At 43.0% G+C, this 21,841-nt stretch overlaps 1 protein-coding gene across 1 annotated transcript; it reads left to right on the top strand.

The window, feature by feature from the left end:
• Positions 1-538: 538 nt before the first annotated feature.
• Positions 539-19,759, top strand: grm3 (glutamate receptor, metabotropic 3; the record flags this gene model as incomplete). The annotated part of the gene is made up of 11 exons (XM_079163310.1): positions 539-856; positions 2,196-2,339; positions 6,137-6,406; positions 6,881-7,499; positions 14,504-14,746; positions 14,864-15,053; positions 16,295-16,604; positions 16,708-16,901; positions 17,184-17,316; positions 18,662-18,843; positions 19,693-19,759. 11 exons carry the CDS (start codon positions 539-541, stop codon positions 19,757-19,759), a joined length of 2,670 nt encoding a protein of 889 aa, XP_079019436.1.
• Positions 19,760-21,841: the final 2,082 nt, after the last annotated feature.

Genomic DNA, 21,841 nt, shown 5'->3' with positions numbered 1-21,841 from the left:
ACAACCAGGGGCAAACACACACACACACACTTATAAGAAGAAAGTTGACTGGGTGATGTAAGGGAGGGAGGAGGGGTTGGATAGCAGTGGGGTACAATCTCCAAACAATCCTATATCCCTTTTAGTCATGGCCTGGCTTTGGCTGTGAGGCGGAAACAACTTTGAGACCTTGTTAACAGTGTCCCCAAACTTCACTAAAGGTCTTCTTTGCTGTTTTTATACTTTATAGAAACACTTACAAAAGTATTTCATCTTGCAGCTGCACGTGGATTGACTTGAGTTATAACTCCTCTCCACACAGGAATGATGTACAGATGGTGTGCCCCTCCGTGTGTGGTCCAGTTCAGTTCTCCCTGACCGTTTCATGGGCCACAGACCGACCCAAGCATCCACGGCCACTGCTTGACTCGACCCCACCGTGCAACACCCTAAACCCCTCAGCCCTAACCTTCACCCTCAGCCCCCTACCCACCTCTGCCTCACTCTCTCTCAAGCCTCTCCTCATATTTTGACAATCCTTTCCCTCCTTGAGCCCAACATGGTGGCCTGCGTTCCCTCTCTAATCTTGGTCATGATGTGTCGGGGCGTCTTGCTCTCGGTTGGAGACCCGCCTCAGTCCCGCCGGGAGATCCGCATCGAGGGAGATCTGGTGCTCGGCGGTCTGTTCCCTGTGCATGAGAAAGGTGCTGGGATGGAGGAGTGTGGGCGTGTGAACGAGGACAGAGGGATCCAGAGGCTGGAGGCCATGCTGTTTGCCATTGACAGAATCAATGAGGACAGCACTTTGTTGCCCGGGGTCTCTCTCGGGGTCCACATCCTGGACACCTGCTCCAGAGATACCTATGCACTGGAGCAGGTGGGTGAGCGCCGTCATTGTACACATACGCTGCATGTTTCCTAAAGAGAGATGGTTCCAGACAGTATTTAAAAGCAAACTACTTTTCCCATCTTTAGTTTATGCTGCTTGACATCAACTTAAAACACTGTTGACGTGTGTAGTATGTTATCTAAAATATGTTAATTAATATGGTTTACGCTTTGATTTGCACAAGATGTCGTTTATGTTTAAACTCAAGCATGGCTTTTGCAAACATACTTGCTCAAGATATATTATTGGTAATTCACTAAATCACAAGAAACTACATTGATAGATAGTTTTGTGTTCTTTGAACAGTATTTCCAGCTCTTCCTGCATTTATGTATAACTGTAAGTATTATCTGCTGCATTTGTATATGACAGTGGTGAAAGTAATGAAATCCTCTAACAAAAACAAAGAGCAGCATATTACTGAAATAATAGCTCAGTTGGAGCTTTTATTCCTATTTCTGTATTATTGAGCTTTGAGTTGTATCTGCATTTACCTGTGAATGCTGATACAACTTTTTAGATACAGTTTGTTTAGCTGTCTGTTCTCTTGCGCTGCTGGGCGACTTGAACTTTTGCTACATTTCATATTTAAAAAGTTGCTCCGCAAAGTAAGTTGTGGTGTCAGAGGTAAAAAGTGCAATGTTTCCATTTTAAATGGAGTAAAAACTATAAAGTCTCATTAAAAGGTAATATTCAGGTAAAGTAAATGTACCTAGAAATTCTATTTCATCCATGACGGGTAAAGATCTTGCCTCAAATTATACCGGCAAATCCTTGATGAGAAGTAGAGATTGAAGCTATTTGCGATGAGGGAAATGAGGCAGATATTTATTTTTTTTAAAGCACTTTCCCTCAGGGATTATCTTCAAAAAATATATTGTGTCTTATTGCTGAGCTATTTAGGGATGATGCATCCAGTTATCTCATACAATGAGCTCTTTGACTGATCGTATAAACCTTGGATTCTTGAAAGTTGGTTTTCCTAAGTGGGTTGCAGGTTCGTTGCCTGGTTCTCCACATCCTAGCAATATGTTATAATGTGGCTTGATGTCAGGGGAGTTCATTTGCAATTTGGCCCCTGTTCTGAAAGCATCTAAGAGCTGCTAGAGTAAGACAAAGGGCTTTTATAGTCCCTTCAAAGAGATAGAAATATTATATTAAAGAAAAGTATCAATCAGTCTTTATTTATGTTGCATATTGCTTAGAAAGAACATAGTTTAAAGTGTGTTGAAGGCCGATTAATAATAAATAGATGATATAGACCATATTGTAACCCGTATGTTGCACAGCATTTGATGTGAAATATCCATGTGGGTGTGTTTTCTAGGCTCTGGAGTTTGTCAGAGCCTCCCTCACTAAGGTGGACGACACAGAGTTCATCTGTCCAGACGGATCTTACGCTCTGCAGGACGACAGCCCGCTCGCAATCGCCGGAGTCATAGGTGGATCCTTCAGCAGCGTCTCCATACAGGTAAACACGCAGCATGCAGGTACAGAAGTATTTATACAAACGCACTTTACCACCATCCTCTAACTTTAACTTGGTGGATTCTTCTCTCATCTTTTACTCACGACCAAGCGTGCAGAAGCTGACTTCCAATGATATGGCAGTGCAAGTCCGTGTCTGTCTGTGTGTGTGTGTGTGTGTGTGTATATACTTATTTCTTAGAATCAGGTTTTCCATTGGTGTGTTCTTGTGCGTCTCCTCGGCTCTTGTAGCTCTTGTCATAGAGCTGGGTAATTTGCATAGTTTAGCATAAAACCTCCCTCTCCCTTACTCCTCTGTGACTGCACAAAAGCATCCTCCTATCAGTCCTTAAATCCCTAATCTCTGCAACTTTCTCTGTCTTTTTCTCATCCTCTCTTTTTCTCTCTCCCCCTATTTTATAGTTCTCTTTTTTCTGTCCCTTAAATCTTTTCTCTTTTCTTTCTCTTCACTATCTACGACTCTTTTTGTTCTCCTTCTTTATATGCATTCAGAGGCATCCCTCGCGGCTATTTGGGGAGAGCTCAGTGTATGCTGACCTCAGCCCCCTTCTTCTCCTCCTCCTCCTTCCTGGGGCAGCCATTGTTAACACATCTGCTTTGTCTCTTGTCCTTCATCACACATAATTACCCCTTGTTTTCTTGCAGCTGATTCTTGTTGCCCTTTGTTGCCGTTGCTGTTGTTTTTACCTGTCTTTTTCCGGGGGCAGCACTGTTTACGAGAGCCGAACTGTGCTCAGCCTTCTGATCTCTTGCCAGAGAAGCTAACCCAGCTACTCCTTCATGACGCTCTACGTGGCCAGGCTCTCTATTGTTTCTAAATGAAGTAATAGGGAATTATTTTATGTTTAACCATGCACAACTAAACTCCAATGTTTTGAGGGCATTCACATAGCAGGCATAATACCTCCCCTCCGTTCGTACATGTGTGTGTGTGTGTGTGTGTGTGTGTGTGTGTGTGTGTGCGTGTCTCTGTGTGTGACTTGCATTCCAAGCAGAAAACACACAGCAGCCCTCCACTGCACCAATTTTTCCTCCTTCCCTATCATTTTTTTTTCTACTCGTCTCTCATATTCAACCCATTCAGTACATCTCTCTTCTCTCTCTCTCTCTTTCACAGGAAGAGAGAAGTGTTCACTAACAGAGTAAACTCTGCATGTCCCTACAGACAGGCCTCTTAGTTAGCTGTAGTCATTGCTCAGTGGCAGGTAATGGAGCAATGCGGTTACATTTTGCAGCCTGACCTTCCCTGACATTTAAGTCAACTGCCATCTTAAAACCATAAAACCTGCCCGAAAGTACTATAAGCAGCCCTTATCCGTCTGTGTGTGTGTGTGTGTGTGTGTGAGTGTGAGTCTGTGTGTGTGTGTGTGTGTCAATGCAGGTGCCTGTGTATGTGTGGACCTGCACATCAGTGTATGTATGTATGCAAGTGTGCTTTCTAATCTTCTACATTATTAGTCTAATGAGATTCTGACATGTTGTCAAAACAGCTCATCAAATGAGCTATGAATGAAATATAGAAAAGCCCAGAGTGATGCGCTCTAAAAGGATTAAACAGAGGCGAGAACAGAATGGCTGTGTAGTTTCTGTTTATTTGCGTGTGTGTGCATGCTTGAATGTGAATGTTTACACGTCTTTGTGTGCATGAGAATGTGTAGCAATTATATTTGTGTTGGCATCTGTGACTAAAATTGTAATGAAGAGAACATGACCAAACCCCAATCAACAGTAAAAGGGAATATTATATGGACATCAGTAGACCCTAGATGATGTCCATCACTAATGCATGACTCAGTGATTTATTGAACTTCCGTGTGTGTATGTGTGTGTCTGAGTGTGTGTGTGTCTGAGTGTGCGTGTGTGCATTCGGGCTGTGTGTGTTGTTTTGTGTTTCTCCATGTGCATATATGCCTACACTTGCTGCATTGTCTTATAGCTTTAAATAATCACATTATGCATGAAGTAATTCCTATCAGCAGCAACCTTCTAAATATGTTCACATTTGAGGAATCTAAAAATGAATTCCAATAATTTAGTGTGGGTCTTATTTTATGTAGTTGTTGTCAATGTGCCAGTCATTTTAGATCAAACTTATAATACTTGGTTGTAGACTGTTGAGCTTGACGCACACGGACGCACACGATCGGTCAAAGGGGAAATTTAACAAAAAACCTCCAACACAACAACACTACCCCTGCAGTTGCAGCATGTCTGTGGATGAGCACTTTATTGCAGTTAATAATATTGTACTTGATATGTTTTTGACATTATTTGCTCTGCTGGAAGACAGTCCTTAGGCATCGCCAGCTACAAAGAAGAAACTATCTTTTACAAACCGACTGAATTTTTTAGTCTGCCTTTGCCCTATTGGACCAAATTAGAGACACGAGCTTCCGACAAAGTGAGACACTAGTATATTGTGTGGGATATCCAGTATTGATCAAATGTTTTCATGGCCAATTCAGAAATGTTGAAATCGGATATGAACGCTGCTATGAAACTAATTATGGTTGCAACTGTTAAGCAATGCAAGGGGTGTACATCTTCTAGTTTTTGACACTCTGTGTTAGGGGTGGGAACCTTCTTCTTGATGCAACAAAATGTATTCAATACATGATTTATTTTTTCTCACTGTGGCTGGTCTGCTATTTTAGCAGCAGTCACACAGTGTGTTACTGTCATCCTACCCACTTTCCTCATTGATTCCATGACTTTAGCTTTGGTTTGCGTGTACAGTATCACTGTGTCCGTAAAAACGTTGAGATGAATGTTGTTTCTCTGTTTTAAAGTGTGCAACATAGCGCAAAAGCTCTGATTCTCAATGACTAAGTAGAGGCGAAAAAAGTTGCAGTCTACTTCGTGACTCGTTTCGCCCTTTCTGAGTTTGGCAGAAGAAGAAGCGAAATGCTTCCATAGTATGTTAGCTTTTAAGCCATGGGGTGCCGATCAAATTATATCCATATTTGGCTGATAAAGCTCCGCGCCATCACCAAAACTCTGCTAGTATTTAGCCTAGCTTAGAATGTAAACTAGACGCACATGTTTTACGTCTGTTGCGTTCAGGGGCAGAGGTAAGGAACGGACAGCCCGGTGTCACAGAATTGTTACAGGCAATCATAATGTCGAGAATTTAGTTAGAAATTTTCCATTATTGCGTTTCCTGCATTAAGTCATAATCTTTCAAGAGAGAATCGCGATGCATCTAAGAAATTATTTTATCCTCCACCCCTACTTTGTGTGTACTGCTTCTTTCAAGTGACCTGTTAAATGAATTGTACAGTAATTGGCTCAGTTGCTGCCACCTCTCAAAACATATGCATTGCAAACACTATAAGTAGCTGCTTGAATGCATTGACTTTTGAGTTTAACACAGTTCCAAACCGCAGCTTATAAAAAAATATTTTCATATCACATTGCCTAAAGGAATCATAGGTTAATGGGACAAAATACAATTCAGATTTCAGAAGTAAAAAAAGAACAAACAAGATTGTGATCAGAATCAGTCAGTCAATCAATTACATTCTTACTCAAGCTACACAAAATCAAAAGGATTTATTTGGAATAATTTAGTTCTATGCAGATAATGTTGATAGTCTCTCAAACTAAATGTATGTATTATTCTGAAACAAAATCTTTAGCAAAATGAGTATCCAGAATGAATAACAGTTCAATCAATTAATTAATGTTAAGTTCCTACAATTCATCAAAATGGTTTAATTTGAAGAGGGTTTGGAATTATTCCGGCTGATTAATTTCTCATTTTATTGTTTCTCCCTACAGGTTGCCAATCTTCTCAGGCTCTTTCAGATTCCTCAGATAAGCTATGCTTCGACCAGCGCCAAGCTCAGTGATAAGACCCGCTACGACTACTTCGCCCGCACGGTGCCCCCCGACTTCTACCAGGCCAAAGCCATGGCCGAGATTCTCCGGTTTTTCAACTGGACATACGTGTCCACTGTGGCATCGGAGGGTGATTACGGTGAAACCGGTATAGAGGCCTTTGAACAAGAGGCACGCATGAGGAACATCTGTATCGCTACTTCAGAGAAGGTAAGGCATGAAATAGAATGAGTATATTTCTGCATGAATATTAGCAACAATTGCTCAAAGCAAGATACCAAAAAATAACTTCAACTTCAATCAGCAGTGTCACACTAATGTATGGCCTGAAGCTGCACCACTAACGATCAATGAGGCCCTACATTTGTGAGCTTATAAAAGTTTGTCTCCATGTCTTATCTTGTCCTACACACAAATGGAGGTCATATTACACTGGTGTTATCAGTTGTGAACCAAACAATGAAAGCTTATATCCAAGAACTCATTCTGGGTACTTTAACAGTCACATTTTTATCTAATTTGCTACAGAGGTGTATAATGGCGTGAGACGGAAGTACAGACGACATTTTTGGCTTGTTTATTCCTTTGAATGATGGTGATTAATGATTACAAATAAGCTATTTGAAAGTAGAAGGGACATTTACAGTACATCTGTCATTACATTAATGTCCTCTTTCCATCCAGGTGGGGCGTTCTAACGCTAAGAAGTCCTATGAAGCTGTGATCCGTCAGCTCCTCCAAAAGCCGAATGCCCGTGTGGCAGTCCTCTTCCTGCGTAGCGACGATGCCAGAGAGCTGTTGGCAGCAGCTGCCAGGCTTAACACCTCCTTTATCTGGGTGGCCAGCGATGGCTGGGGTGCACAGGAAAGCATTGTCAAGGGAAACGAGGTCACCGCTGAAGGAGCCATCACACTTGAGCTGGCAGCCAATCCCGTGCCAGAATTCAACCGCTACTTTCTCAGCCTAAACCCAGTCAAAAACCATCGTAATCCCTGGTACAGGGAATTCTGGGAGCAGCGGTTCCAGTGCTCCTTGGGTGGGGCAGGAGCAGGAGGAGGGGGAGGTGCTGGATTGGGAGAGACGTCTCTCCCACCGTGTGACATGGACTTGTCGATGGACAAGAGTAACTTTGAACCAGAGTCCAAGATCATGTTTGTGGTGAACGCGGTGTACGTCATGGCTCATGCACTCCATTATATGCAACGCAGCCTGTGCTTCAACACCACCAATCTGTGCGACAGCATGAAGGCACTGGATGGGCGCAGACTCTACAGGGATTACATCCTTAATGTCAGCTTCACAGGTAAGGGAGCTGGAGCGAGTGTAGAGTCCTAAATAAGTTGTTCAAGGTGGATGGATGGAGAGCGAAAATACGTGAATGACGGAGAGAAAGTTGGGGAGGAAAGTGGAGAGATAGCAAGAAACAGACAGGAGTAGGAGTGTTGTGCCTACTTAACAGTCCTCTCATGAACAACGCTAGGATGTTGTCCTTCCACAGAACATAAAAAGTACTGAGACAAATCCGCTTAATTGCTATGTATTGTCAGAGCCAGCCATGCTATTGACACCTATTACCCTTGCGTAATTGATACGACACTACAAAGTTGCTTTGAGGAATGAGAGTTGCGGCTAATCCGTCAGCCATATTCTTCTGTCTTGAACTAATGAGATTGTGTGTGTTATAATAGCTCCTATAGCAGGCTGCCTGTCTGTCTGTCAGTCTCTGTAGAGTAGGGGGAGAAGAGACAGAGGATTGGCTTGACTGACAGATGGCGTACAAAGGCAGCGTTATAAATAAACTGCTGTGTCTCGGGGACTGACACAGGTTTAGAGGTGCTTATTCCTCCACCAACCGTGACCAGGAGCAGACATCAAAACAGCCTAACAAACAGCGCTAACACGGCAGCTTTGCCACGAGACGCTGGGGGAATGGATGGAAGACGAAAGAATGGCACTACATATGAAGGGAGGGGGAGGGAAGCTTACAGATAAGAATGACGGGCAGACTCGAATGAGAAAGGAGCGTTTGGGGTAAGGTAAAAGGGAGTAAGACAGAAAAAGAAATAAGGAGGGAAGGAAGGAGGGAAGGAACAAGGGAGCACTGAGGCAATGCCGGAGTGGGACAGCGTGCGTCAGCAGAAGAAGAGGATTCTCTTTGAAATTTCCTATCTTCATTTCTGCTACAAATCAAAGGACTTGGAGCATTTCTGCATGAGAGGAGGGAGACATAAAGAAGGATAGAGGGAGGAAGAGTGTGAGTAAGATAGAGAGGAAAGGAGAGGGAGAGGAAAGAAGTCAAGGCGATTGCAGTCGCAGCCTCCGGTTGGCACAAATGATAACCACTCCCTTATAGGATGCATACAGAGAAGGATTGAATAGATATGCAGATTCACACATAGAAAGTTTGTGGAATAAGTTGGAGAAGAAAGAGAGGTGTGAATCCAGTGTGACTTCCTTACATCTTCATGTCTGATCATCTCTCTTCCGTACATTCCGCTCCCCCTCCCTTCTTTTCACCACTGATGTATGTCCATGATGAGGCGCATGTCGTTACTCTGTGAAGAGAGTAACAGCATGTACAAGGATCTTGAGTTATTTACAGCTCAGTGTCAGTGACGACGACGACAGCATGGCAAACAGCTTTATTGGTTTGGAGGGGGGGGGGAAAAGCATTCAAAGAATCTGCGCTGATAAGACGATGAGGATGTTGAAGGTGGCGGTACAGTTAAACCGGGAACTGTGGCAGCGTTTGCTTTTGGCTGTTGGTTTAGCCCCAGAATGACGCACTCACACTGCTGTACATACACATCTTTCCATCTACAGTATGTAAGGAAAGGAGCTGAGGTGAGTTGAGGTTGAATGTGGAGTATAAATACTGCAGCATCACCATCCGCAGTGCTCTCAGTCTGAACTGTAGCAGACGGAAAACCAACACTGTTCAGTGCTCTCTATCTCTCTGCCATCTCCTTCTCACATACACACACACACACACACATGCATGTTCATTATACACTCGATAGATTGCATCAAAGTTGGATCTCACTTCATTGTAATGCTTCGCAATACTCTGAAATACTGTCCCCTGTCCTTAACTTTACAATCATAACACAAATGTGTTGTGTTGCTCTGAGGCAGTATGTTGTGTGGATGGGACTGTGTTTTCATATGTAGCTCTCTTCATCTAGTCTCATCTCGCTAGTTGCTATGGTAATGAAGCCGACACTATTGCCAATTGTTGAAGTGATCTGATAGATCATGGGAACTGCTCCCTGCCATCTAGTAATAGACACAGGGGCACATTTGTGCCTCGCCACATACTTCGAACGCAAAACCGAACGTACGTACACACATACAGTCAGCTTTTTCCTTTTTCCTTTTCTTTTTTTTTACAAAGACGCAGCTTGAAATGCTCGTTTTTTTCCAGTATAAAATTGCAGACACCCCCAACCCACACACTTCTCAAAGCCATCATTCAACTCCCACCCACCCACCAACCCGATCTGCAGCAAACATATCAGTATATACACGCATGCACGCAGTCTTCTGTTCAAATAGTGATGATAGATGTGATATTCCCCCTTCCCTCTGCTTTTGTGTGTGTGTGTGTGTGTGTGTGTGTGTGTGTGTGTGTGTGTGTGTGTGATACGTCTGTGTTAGCAGAGGCGGTGTGCCTTCAGGGCCATATTGAGTAGCAAGCTTACCGCAACGTTTAGATGCTAGAGAACAACCTTCACTCCTTCTCTCCCTCATTTTCTCTTCACACTCTTTCCTCCGTCTCTTTGCCTCTGTCCCTCTCTGTCCCTCTCTGTCTTTCTGTCTCTTTTTCTCTCACTCTGTCACTCTATCTCTCTCTCTCTCTCTCTCTCCCATTCTCTCTCCCACCCAGAAAGAGTCCTACTCTCTCTCTACATTCAAAAACAGCACATCCCACTCGGACTTCACAAGGTTGCTCTCCTGCCTCCACCGCCTCTCTGCGCCGGTCTGTTCTTCCACTCCTTCACTTTGCTCATCCCTCCATCCATCCCTTACCTTTTCGCTATTGATTCCTCCGTCTAAAGGCTTTCCTCCGCCCACCTATATCTCTGCTGCTGTCACACCAGTTCCTCGCTTTTCTCTCCTGCTATCTCCTCTCTTTTTCCTCATATTCTTCTCCCTCTTCTCCCTTGTCACTTCCCTCCTTTCTTTGCCCTTATCTTGTCTCTTGGCTCCTTCTTCCTCCCAGCACCTCCTGCTTTTGGCCTGCCATTTCTTTCTTTGTCTCCTCTATCTCACCACGTTTATTTCAGTAGAGCCGCAGCTTTCTGCTGCTGCACCTTTCCTCCTATATATTTATCCTCCTTGTTCTCGACTTCCTCCTCTCCACCCTATCTGTCTTGTGTTCCCCTGAGGCCTGTTGGTCCGTGGCCAAGGCAGCGCCTCAGTCCCCAGTGACTGGATCTACAGGGAGAACAAATATAGCTAATGTGATCTGTCTGCGTGTGCGTTTGTGACATGTGAGTGCATCCCTGTGTCCATATCTTCATGTGCTCAGGGATGTGTGTCTGTGTGGGTCACAGATGTGTAAGATCATCAACCCTCTGGAGGAGGAAAAAGAGGGATAAGAAAGGTTGGTCATACCATTAGCATGCAGCGCTGTTGTATTTTACCTGGAACAGGTGTGTGTTTGTGCACAGCCCTATATGCAGTGTTTACTTTGTCACGCTTAAATTAGGAGTAAATCCGGGATCCAGATGAATTGACACTTGGAAATACAATTCTCTATTCCCTAAACAACCACTAATCAACAGCCAGCTTTTGAATGTTTAGTGACACTCATAAAAAGAAAAGATTTGCCTTCTCTCTCTCTCTCTCTCTCTCTCTCTCTCTCTCTCTCTCTCTCTCGCTCTCTCTCTCTCAGATTACTTATTCCTACTTATTCCTCCCAAGTCCCCTTTGCCTCCTCTCTCTCTCCCTGCCTTTAATACCCACAATCCCCCCTTGGGCTTCGCTTTAGCCCGACATGGCCGAGAACATAATTAATTTCACAGCTTCTGAATGAAAAGCTTGTTTTCACCAAGCTTCTAATTAAGCTAGAATAATAAGGTGTTTCTCGAGTTAGTGGGGATGAAAAAATGCTAAAATAAATTCTCACAAAAATTAGGGATCTGGTTAGGCTGCGTTCTAACCGCAGTTTGTCCCCCCTAACTTTATTCTTCTTTTTTTCTGTTATTTGTTTGACATTCTGTGGCCTTAGCTGGTTGATTAATTGACTAGATTTTGCTTGACAATGCAATGAATCCTCTTAGATAAACAGTAGTATATTCACAGTTGCACAAAGGGCACTTTGGATTGTTGTTTTTTCTGTCTAAAATCATACATCCTATCCAGTGCGCCTCAGCTAAACAAAGTGAATGGGGAGAATGTCGCTGAGAAGGCATGGTACACCATTGGATGCAGTCACTTAAAAAGCTACGAAGTGCTGAGGGCGGAGCCTGCTGCGGGTCTCAGCTGGACTTGACTGGGCCAGTGGGAAGTACGGTATGGATGAGGTCATACAGAATCATTAATCGTCACTGTTTCATGGCTGTGGTTAAGACGCAGTAAGGAAGCCCACAAGCTGCTGTTAGGAAGCAGTCACCACATCAAATGATGAAATTGGTTCAGTTCACGGTTCATCAGAGTTACATCACACAGAAACCAGGTAGCTGAGGGACAAACTTTCTTTGAGCTTCTCTGCCCACTACTTGTGTATCTGACTGCTGCATGACACGAATGCTTTTTCGTCATGCTAGTAGCATGGCTGTATGGATGGCAATGTCAGTCTGTCGGTCCACCGCTTTGACGCCAGTCTGAAATTTTGTTCAGACATTTATGGATCCAAGAGAATGAATCCTACTTAATTTGGCAATCCTCTGACTTTTCCTGTAGACAAGGTTTAAAGTTTCACTTATCTTAGGAAATATCTTGATATTTTGGAAGGCTTCATCGTCCGGGTATGAAGTCTAAGGACTTTGGTAAACTCCTGTATTTTCCTTTTGTGCCAACTAATGTATGAATTGTCAATTTGGTAAAGACAATCACGTTCCCTTCAGGATGACGTTTGATGATACCTTCTGTTTTTTTACTTCATCTACCACAATCATAATTTTCAGCCTGTCTAACACTTTGCTATATGACTAAATACCTGCAAAACTTTTGACATTCCCATCAGCCGTGACCGTACCTTGTGTTTAGTGCTCATTAGTAAATGTTAGCATGCTAACAGGCTAAACTAAGATGGTGAACATGGTAAACAGCACCAACGAGTTAGAATTGTCTCTGGATCTCTGAGTTCACCAGATTTTTAAATTGATCCCAGGACAGTGCTCAGCAGAGAGAGTGGTGTCCATCAGTCAAGTACTTGGACTGCTTGTCTCAGCTCTCTGCAGTCACCAGGGTCTTGGTGGCCTTCGCCAGCTCTAACTTGCACCCTCAAACACTTTTTTTCTGATAAGCTGCTCACTCTCTCACGTCAGCAAGGTCTCTGGCGTTGGTTATAGGGAGGAATCACCAGTTCTCTGAGTTTATTGCTCCTGGCTGTGATCTGTTAGAGGGAAGTCAAGGACAATACGGCGCCCTCAAATGGGTCCGTAGGCTAATACCGTTATCTCTTTAGTCTGTATTACACGTAATTACCAAATACAGCTAATTAGCCTTCAGCACACATCTAAGGTCCCAATAAGGTGCAGTTATGATAATTAGCTCACGGCAAAGTGTTTCTGTGAGTGTGTATGGGTGTTTAAGAGGAGGAGGCCCGGCTTGTCTTATTGCTCAGTGTTATTAGCCGACTTTATTATCTGTCATCTTGCAATATAATGGATTCATATCTCTCCTTCATTTGTAGATATTATCACCATCTTATTGAAATAATTTTCATTTAGCTGTCACTGAAACATTTAGCCCCAAAATCCAAAGACGACTTGACACTTGGAATTTCCTGAGACAGAGAGCGAGGAGAAAGATAGAGGATTGTGCTGTCCCTGTGATTTATGGATTTCATAAACCCTAACCCCCTCTGCTGCCATCTGACACGCTATCCTTCTCCGAGCACACTGAGCTTTCCCAACAATAGTGCGGCTTTAGCCCTCGTCGGTGTTGCATGCACGCACGCACATGCCGCTAACAGCAGGGTCAGAGCTTTGGTTCTGTCGGCACAGCCTCCCATAGCGCTCAGAGCAATACCTTAACCATCACACTGTAAAGTAAAACCTAATGGAGCTTCCACAGGCACACATCCACACACATCCACAATCTGTATTTTGATTCATTCCCCTGATCCCAAGCTGTACGTTTGGCTGGTGATTACTACAGTTACCCAATGACACAGAGATATGAGGGAGGCAGCACAGTGTCATCAATGCTGCTGTGCACTGAAGACCAAGAGGCTTGTTAGACGTTGAGGAGTGATGCTTTATAAACCCAGCCACATCATCATTTGACAGGGGAGGCAGCAGCGTGTAACACTCAGCCCTATACAGTGTGTCAGCTGCATAGAGTTGATTGCTCCGCTGTGAGGACAGAAGTGGCAGTGACTGTAGGAGTGACATACACTTTGTCTGTGTCAGAACGACCAAGTGTCAGCACTGTCAGGTCCAACACTGCCTGCAACACATTAAGAAGTTTCTTTTTTTTTTCCTCAGTCCATGGCCGCTTTTCTCCTTGTTTTTTTGTTGTAATGGTTTCAGCATCCTGCCAATCTCTTCTGTTCCCACATCCTCAGGGTAGATGGTAATCCTTTCATAACAACTTGTATACAAACCAATTTGGCAGTTTCAGCAGTGTACCTCCCTCACATAAGAGACCCAGAGGCTAATTCTATCAATGTGTGGGTAGCTATAGCACTGCCCAGGGATTCAGTCTTCTGACTTTATGCCTATATGACTTTATAGGCAGTTTGTTAATGATGCATTTGGTAATAAACTTTGTCAGATTGGAAATCAGAGCAGTTTTTTCCCCGTATGTGACCTCAGGGAAGGATGGGAGGCCATTGATACGCACAGACATCACCAAGCATACCAGGCATTTATAGCCTCTTAGCAAATACTTTGGTAACTGGCTGGTCTTCAGTAATGAAAACACTCTATTGTAATGCCCTTCACTGTCTGTTCTGGACTCCTAAGGCTTAACTGACCATGGCTGCTTGTCTCTTTCCTCACTGTTGCTTATAAGAGGCATCAATGAGACATCAATGGGATGATTGTTTGTGATCGTTTAGCTTTAATCTCCTTTTTTTTCCCATTCCTCTTATCACTTTCTTTGCCACGCTTTGTCTCCTCTCACCCCCTGCAGCCCCTTTCTCTCCTCCAGGCATTGAGACAGTCGTGAAATTTGATTCCCAGGGGGACGGCGTGGGCCGATACAACATCTTCAGCTACCAGCGCTCTGCCGATCGTTACGGTTACGTGCCAGTCGGTGACTGGGCAGAGAGTCTGACTCTAAGCAACGATCTAATTCACTGGCCAAGAGAAGTGGTGCCCACCTCACAGTGCAGCGACCCCTGTGAACGCAATGAGATGAAGAAAATGCAGGCAGGTAGGAGACTGAATTTCAACAATGTTCTTCTTTGTCACAGCATACCATACCGAGCAGCAGTGCCTTTTGAGAAATATCAGACTGACACATTCTGCTGTTCATATTCCTGTTTCCCAGGTGAGTACTGCTGCTGGATCTGTACAGCCTGCGATCCTCATGAATACCTGGCTGATGAGTTCACCTGCTCGCCCTGCGCTCCCGGCCAGTGGCCCACTGATGAGCTGACGTCCTGTTACGACCTTCCTGAGGACTATATTATGTGGGAAGATGCCTGGGCTATTGGTCCAATTACCATCGCCTGTGTAGGGTGAGTGATAAAGGACTGTCAACATGATGTCAGATTCTGACTCCTGAGAGAAGTGTGAGTGTGTGTGTGTGTGTGTGGGTGGGTGTGTTTGTGGGTGTGTATATGTTGGGATGGGGCAAGGGAATTGACCTTTCCTCCAAGCAGTGATTGTCCAATCATAGCTTAGCAACCGTCAATAGGAGCAATGCTCTGCTTTCATGTTTTTTATTTTGCCTTTCCAAAAACAAAAGAGCAAAAGTTGAAAGGAATAAAACAGAGTGCTCATCTGCTGCAATGTAAGCTGCAACTGCTGGCAAGTACCACCATTACTGGAGGTACTTTCATACTTTCATGGCCATTAGTCGATTCGTCGACCAATCAATCGTTTTGCTTTCAGTCAACTAAGAAGTTGATTAGTCCATTTTTTTTTTTATCCCTTTTTCATGCTAAATGACTTATTGACAAGAAACTTGTGAACACATCTCTGGTAAACACAATATTTTAAGTGGTGCTTTTGCATGTTTCTTTGTGGAAAAACTCAGATCTGTTGATTAAATCAACCAATCGATTAGTCGACAAAATCCTATGAGTGTTAGTCAACTAAGAATTTCTTTGGTCGACGACAAGTATTTCCCCACTTTGTTAAAGTTGGTCCTGGATACCAATAGAGCTCAAGATAGCATTAGCAGCTCTGTGGTGCTTTATATTGGATTTGGAGATATTTACACTGCAGCAACCCCAGCCAATGTTACCCAAGATGCTGTTATGTTTGCCAAACACATCAGAAGTAAAGTCTCATCCCACAGTTTTCCTTATTATACCTACAATACTAGGACTTATAGCTCTACACTGCAATACAACAGCATTGCAGCTTCGTTATTCTTCTTTGGATTATCTGGTGATGATGCTGACCTTTTGCCTGGGACATGCAGCTTCAGTATGTTCGCATGATGCACATGTATCATGTATATTTAAGATCCCTTTCACAAGATTCTTGTTTTAAAAGTAGTTAGCTGGAAACTTTGAGTGGTAAATGTGCCGCCATTAAATTGCATATGTGCTCAGCGAAAAATTGGAGTCGGGCGTAACAAGCGGTCAATGTACATGTGCTTTTCCATACCTAAACATGTAAAATGGTATTAGAAGATGTTGTGATCATTGTGATATAATGTGTTTGTATAGCTCAGCCCTACTTATGGAAGAATATATGAACCTGTCAAAACTGTGACTTCATGGAAGTGCTTGTCTGCTTAACTCCACAGGTTCATGTGCACCGGTCTGGTGTTCTGGGTGTTTATCCGACACAACCACACACCGCTGGTGAAAGCTTCCGGCAGAGAGCTATGTTACATCCTCCTCTCTGGAGTCTTCATGTCCTACGCCATGACTTTTCTCTTCTTGGCCAAACCCTCTCCTGCCATCTGTGCCCTGCGGCGCCTCGGCCTGGGCACTTCGTTCGCGGTCTGCTACTCCGCCCTCCTCACCAAAACAAACAGAATTGCCAGGATTTTCAATGGCGTGAAAGACGGCGCCGGGGCAGTGAGGCCACGCTTCATTAGCCCGTCCTCTCAGGTGAGTGATTGCAGCATCATGTCCATCCATCTGCATCATTCAGATGGATGGACAGATAGACAGTGGATCTTGATGACCTTACCCTTCTTTCCTTCCGTTTCAGGTGTTCATCTGTCTGAGCTTAATCTCCGTCCAGTTAGTGATGGTGTCGGTGTGGCTGCTGCTGGAAGTTCCCGGGACACGCCGCTTCACGTTGCCAGAGCGACGACAGACTGTCATCCTCAAGTGTAACGTACGCGACTCCAGCATGCTGCTTTCACTGGGATATGACGTGCTCCTGGTCATCCTGTGTACTGTGTAAGTGTGTTCCAACTAAAGTCCTTTATGTTCTCCACCCTGAGAACTTTGTTCACTGCGTTTTGGTGTTTTCATGCACACCTAGAAAAAAACAAGTCATATTTTCCTATGTGCTCAACAATCTCACTGGGCTCTTAGATACATTTAAAAAAAAATCACAAACCAGTTTTTCTTTCAATTTCAGAAGTTTAGTTTTTATAGCAACAATCATTCCAGTCGAGTAGGCATCACTTTTTTTCAGATGCTGTCCAACTAATCAGAAATATGATTCTGTCCCTCTAGGTATGCCTTCAAGACCAGGAAGTGCCCCGAGAACTTCAATGAGGCCAAGTTTATTGGATTCACCATGTACACCACCTGTATCATCTGGCTGGCCTTTCTTCCCATCTTCTATGTTACATCCAGTGACTACAGGGTACCTTCTTCAACACACACACACGATCAAATACTTGTCTCTGTCTTCTAGGAAGACAATATTGAAGACAATATAATTGCTTTAGCATTTTGTTGTCCCCTCAACATGTCAATACAAGCGCACAGGTCACAAAGCAGTGACAACACAGGCATAGAGGCAACTTAAACAATTTCTAATGCTGCTGGCAAATGTCCCAGCTCTGCAGTATTGGCATGACAAACAGACAGGCTCTGTCAAACTGCTGACACGTGTCCAGATTTAACAGCAAAGGGGGGTGAGTGTTCATTTGATCCATACAAACCTTAAGCATACACACACACCTTAAGCACACGGTTCTGCAAACACACACACTGTGCACTGTATCAAAGGGCATAAGAGAGGAATGCTGATGCCAGGGCTGCTCATTTGATCCCCATAAAAAAAACAGCTTTCTCTCTCTCTCTCTCTCTCTCTCTCTCTCTCTCTCTCTCTCTCTCTCTCTCTCTCTCTCTCTCTCTCTCTCTCTCTCTCTTTCTCTTTATCTCTCTCTGGAAATAAGCATTTCCTTGGCCTTGTAATCTGACTTTAAGATTAGTCAGGTAGAGGCACAACATCACCAACATACACAACCCCACCCACTCACACACATGCACACACACACACTCACACACACGCACACACACTCACACGCACACACAAGTATATAGTGTAAATATAAGAATATACACGGAGATGTTGAAGGGTTGAATATTAATGTTCTTGTGTGTTCAGTACTGTGATTCTACTGTGAGTTGATGTTATTAAACCCTGTAAAACATCTGTGCCACACAAAATCAGACACACCAATGACTTGGCAACCTGAAAGGGACTTACTGCAAACACCATTTCAGACGGGCCTAAGATTAGATTTAGCATTGATTTCGTACAATAAGTCACAGAGAATGAAGTAAAAGCTACCACTGAGATACTGTTAAGTTTGGCCTCTGTGGTCTTTGTTGATTAAGTATTTCATTGATCCATCCTGTAATTGTTATTCTCTGAACTGTTGCAAGGTAACAGAGTCTTCCAATAAATAGTAACGCTTGCTATATACATGCCTCATTGGCTCTGTTTACGTATAGAGATTGGCTAATTACTTTAGGCATTTGCATGCTTTAAATGTATCCATCCAATGTATTAATGTTTTATTTTCTGATAAGCACTTTGTAATACTCATTTAAGAAAATCCCTTTGACAAATGGTCCTTATTACAGATTATTATCACCAAATTAGCTCTCAACAGCAATTAGTTTGTACCACATTAGCATAAGATGTATCCATCAAAGTCTGGCTACTCAATTACTGTCTCCCCCTCTTTTCTCTGCAGGTTCAGACCACTACCATGTGTATCTCAGTCAGTCTGAGTGGCTTTGTGGTCCTGGGCTGTATGTTTGCTCCCAAGGTCCATATCATCATGTTCCAGCCCCAGAAGAATGTGACCAGCCACAGGCTGAACCTCAATCGCTTCAGTGTCAGTGGGGCTGCCACCACATACGCATCTCACGGTAGGTTACATGCAGTTACCTCATTTTTAAAGCGACAGGGTTTTAGAGTAGCACTGTCTTGCTCTATTATTATCATGCCTCCGTCAAATGGGTGTTTTCAACATTCAATATTTAGCCTCCCTGTGTTCCACTTTTGCTATGAGGGACACACAATCTTGAATTATGAACTATCTAGGCGTTTGTTTTCTGTATTGTGTGTCTAAACTGTAGCACAGCCAAGTTATAATGCCCCAAGCAAGAAAGGTCTCTAAATGTGGACGGCTGCTCCTCCAAATGTGTTACCTCTACGGTGATGCGTGTTTGACAGTTTCCATCGTAAGCTTGTTAGACTGCAGAGAATGGCATCCTGCTGACAGACAGAGCTGTGGTGTTGAACAGTACAGTGAGATGTCAAGAAAGAAGCATGCCCGCAAGAGGTGACTAGATATTTTAACATGTTCCTTGGTGCTGAACTGGCCTCACAAAAAAGATCATTTAAGGGTTAGGTGCAATTCCACACAAGTTCTTTTTACAAATGACTCGTAAATTAGCAGTGATACCATATTTATTACCATTAGATTAAGTCTGCATTTGCACCCCCACTGATGTCCCTTCATTTAATTTGCCTATCAGGGCAATGCTCTTTCTACACTAGCGTCAAGACCTCAATCACTATTATGATTGTTTGACATTTTGGTAATGTGATTTAAACGCAATTTGCATAATGTGATACATATATTGCTTTATTGTTAGTTTTAGCATTTTGCAGCAAAAATCATCAACTGAAGAAGTCTGTTATGAATTACTATATGCACAAATCAGATTTGTATCGATGCATTCATCTTCTCCTATCTCTTTGTCTAGCTTCTGTCAGCGCCCACCACGTCCCAACCGTGTGCAACGGGAGAGAAATCGTCGACTCCACTACTTCCTCTCTGTGACCACATCCAGTCCACTCTCTAAATCTGCCCCTGCGACTGTTAGCCAATCCATGAACATTATCCCCGTGAAACCATCATTCCCCACCTCAGTCACACACACTATATACACTCATAAACACACACACATAAACATATGTACACATACACACAAATACATGCACAAACAAACAAACAACCTCCCTTGTGGACTAGAAGTGTATTGTTTCAAAAATGTAGAAAGTGTGTAACTAAAATTAAATTATTTTCTAGGGATGTACATACATGGAATCGACATTGTTGTAGAGAAACAAAAGAACAAAAAAAAGTTTTTAGGAGGAATTTTTGGAGCCTTTGTTTTTGATAGCTTTGTTATGATGCGGTGTAAATAGACATGCGCTAATCATGGTAGGAGGGTGTGTGTCCCTCAGTCTGGATGCACATTTGTGGCTCTGCTTGCCTCACCTGCAATATCCCACAGACTTTTTATTCTCATGCTTTTTTGTAGGTCTCATTGTAATAACCAATTATGTATGTATTTATATTGTGTATCTGTACATTTGTATATTATACTACTGATGGTTCAAACAGCACAATGTTGACAGTCTTGTAACCCTTGAATGAATGTGGACAAAAGCATAAACTGGACGGTAAAGGATGGCTGGAACGGACATGTACAAAAATCCACCAAACTCATCGACTTACAGTTACACTGTGCCAGAACAATTTTCAGTTTGACAATTCATCTATTTACTTCTTGATAGATTTTCTTTGCATCCTAGATCAATATAAAGAACCCATTGTAGCTGTTTTTGCAGGGAAAATATGTTTTGCCTTTGATACAAATGTTCATTTTTCTATTTCTAATCATGGAATCCCTTTATCTTAATGGCCATAGTTCCAGACATGTGTTCACCAAGGAAACAGTCTGCTCACTCCCACTCTCAAACTGCCTGTTTATTAAGAGGATTGTTGTAACGGATTGCTAATAACAACTAACAACAGGACAGAAAAGATATAGCGCATCAAATGCACTTCTTTTGCCTCAAAAAACTGTCAATACAGACAGTGCTGCGATAGTTCTGTCAACAAACACAAATTGGTGTCTTACCCAGTAATCACGCATTTGTGCTCAAACAACTCAACCACTAATGGAGGGAAACGTTCTTCTTTGCTGAACACATGTTGCATTTTTTCAACTACAGGGGAGTGGTAGCTTATGTTTTTCGTGCCCCATAGATACAGTATGTGGTGATGTTTTTAATATGGCTATGTGCCTTAATGTATGTTTGATAGTGCTCCAGTTAGGGATTGAAAAAGAGATCAGTTTTACATTACCAAATGCGAATCCATGTCTGGTAAATGTAAAAGTGACCCCAGTATAGAGCACATGTTTCAGGGCAACACAATGCCACTTAGTTTTATTCCCTAGCGAGCCTTCTGCTATTGATTGTTTACCTAAAGTGTTAAAACAGTGAACCCGCGGAATTCTTAGGTTGAAATGACTTTCTCTACCCCCCTTCTTTTTCCAGTCTGTGATTAAAAAAATATGAAATGGATATTCTGATAGACACCCATCACAATGACTTTACTTTACATCTTTTACAGCTCAGCTGCTCCAATAAAAAAAAAAAAAAAGAGGAAGGGGAAGAGAAAAGCTCATATAACAACAAGGTGAAGTTACCGAGTCGTCGACTTATTCAAGTGTGCAGTTTACATGCCTGTGTTAAATGTGTTGACGTTGAGAGGCACAGTGGAGCAGCTGGCTACGGCAGTCCCAGAGAGGCTCACGAGAGGAAGCAGAGCACACAATGTCAGCTGCTGGCAGATCCCATCATCGACCAAAAGGATGTTAGAGCAGAACATTACATTTATCAAAACATCCCATCAAACTCTTTGTTTGTGGCTGGAAATACAACAGACTCTGTGCTGGGTGACAGTTATGAGGTGGGGAGAACAAATGACAAAAAGATGAATAAAGTTTTTTCTAAGAAAATTTAAATAGCCTAAACTAATTTAGCACTAGGTTCCATCATATTTTATTGTTAAAAAGTGGCCTCTCGTGTCAGAATGTATTGCAATTAGGATAAGCTGATCGTAAGTGGT

Source organism: Pholis gunnellus, assembly GCF_910591455.1.
Source record: "Pholis gunnellus genome assembly, chromosome: 7".
Taxonomy (NCBI): Eukaryota; Metazoa; Chordata; class Actinopteri; order Perciformes; family Pholidae; genus Pholis; species Pholis gunnellus.
Note: the sequence above shows the minus strand (reverse complement) of the source record. Positions and strands in the feature narration are given on the sequence as shown.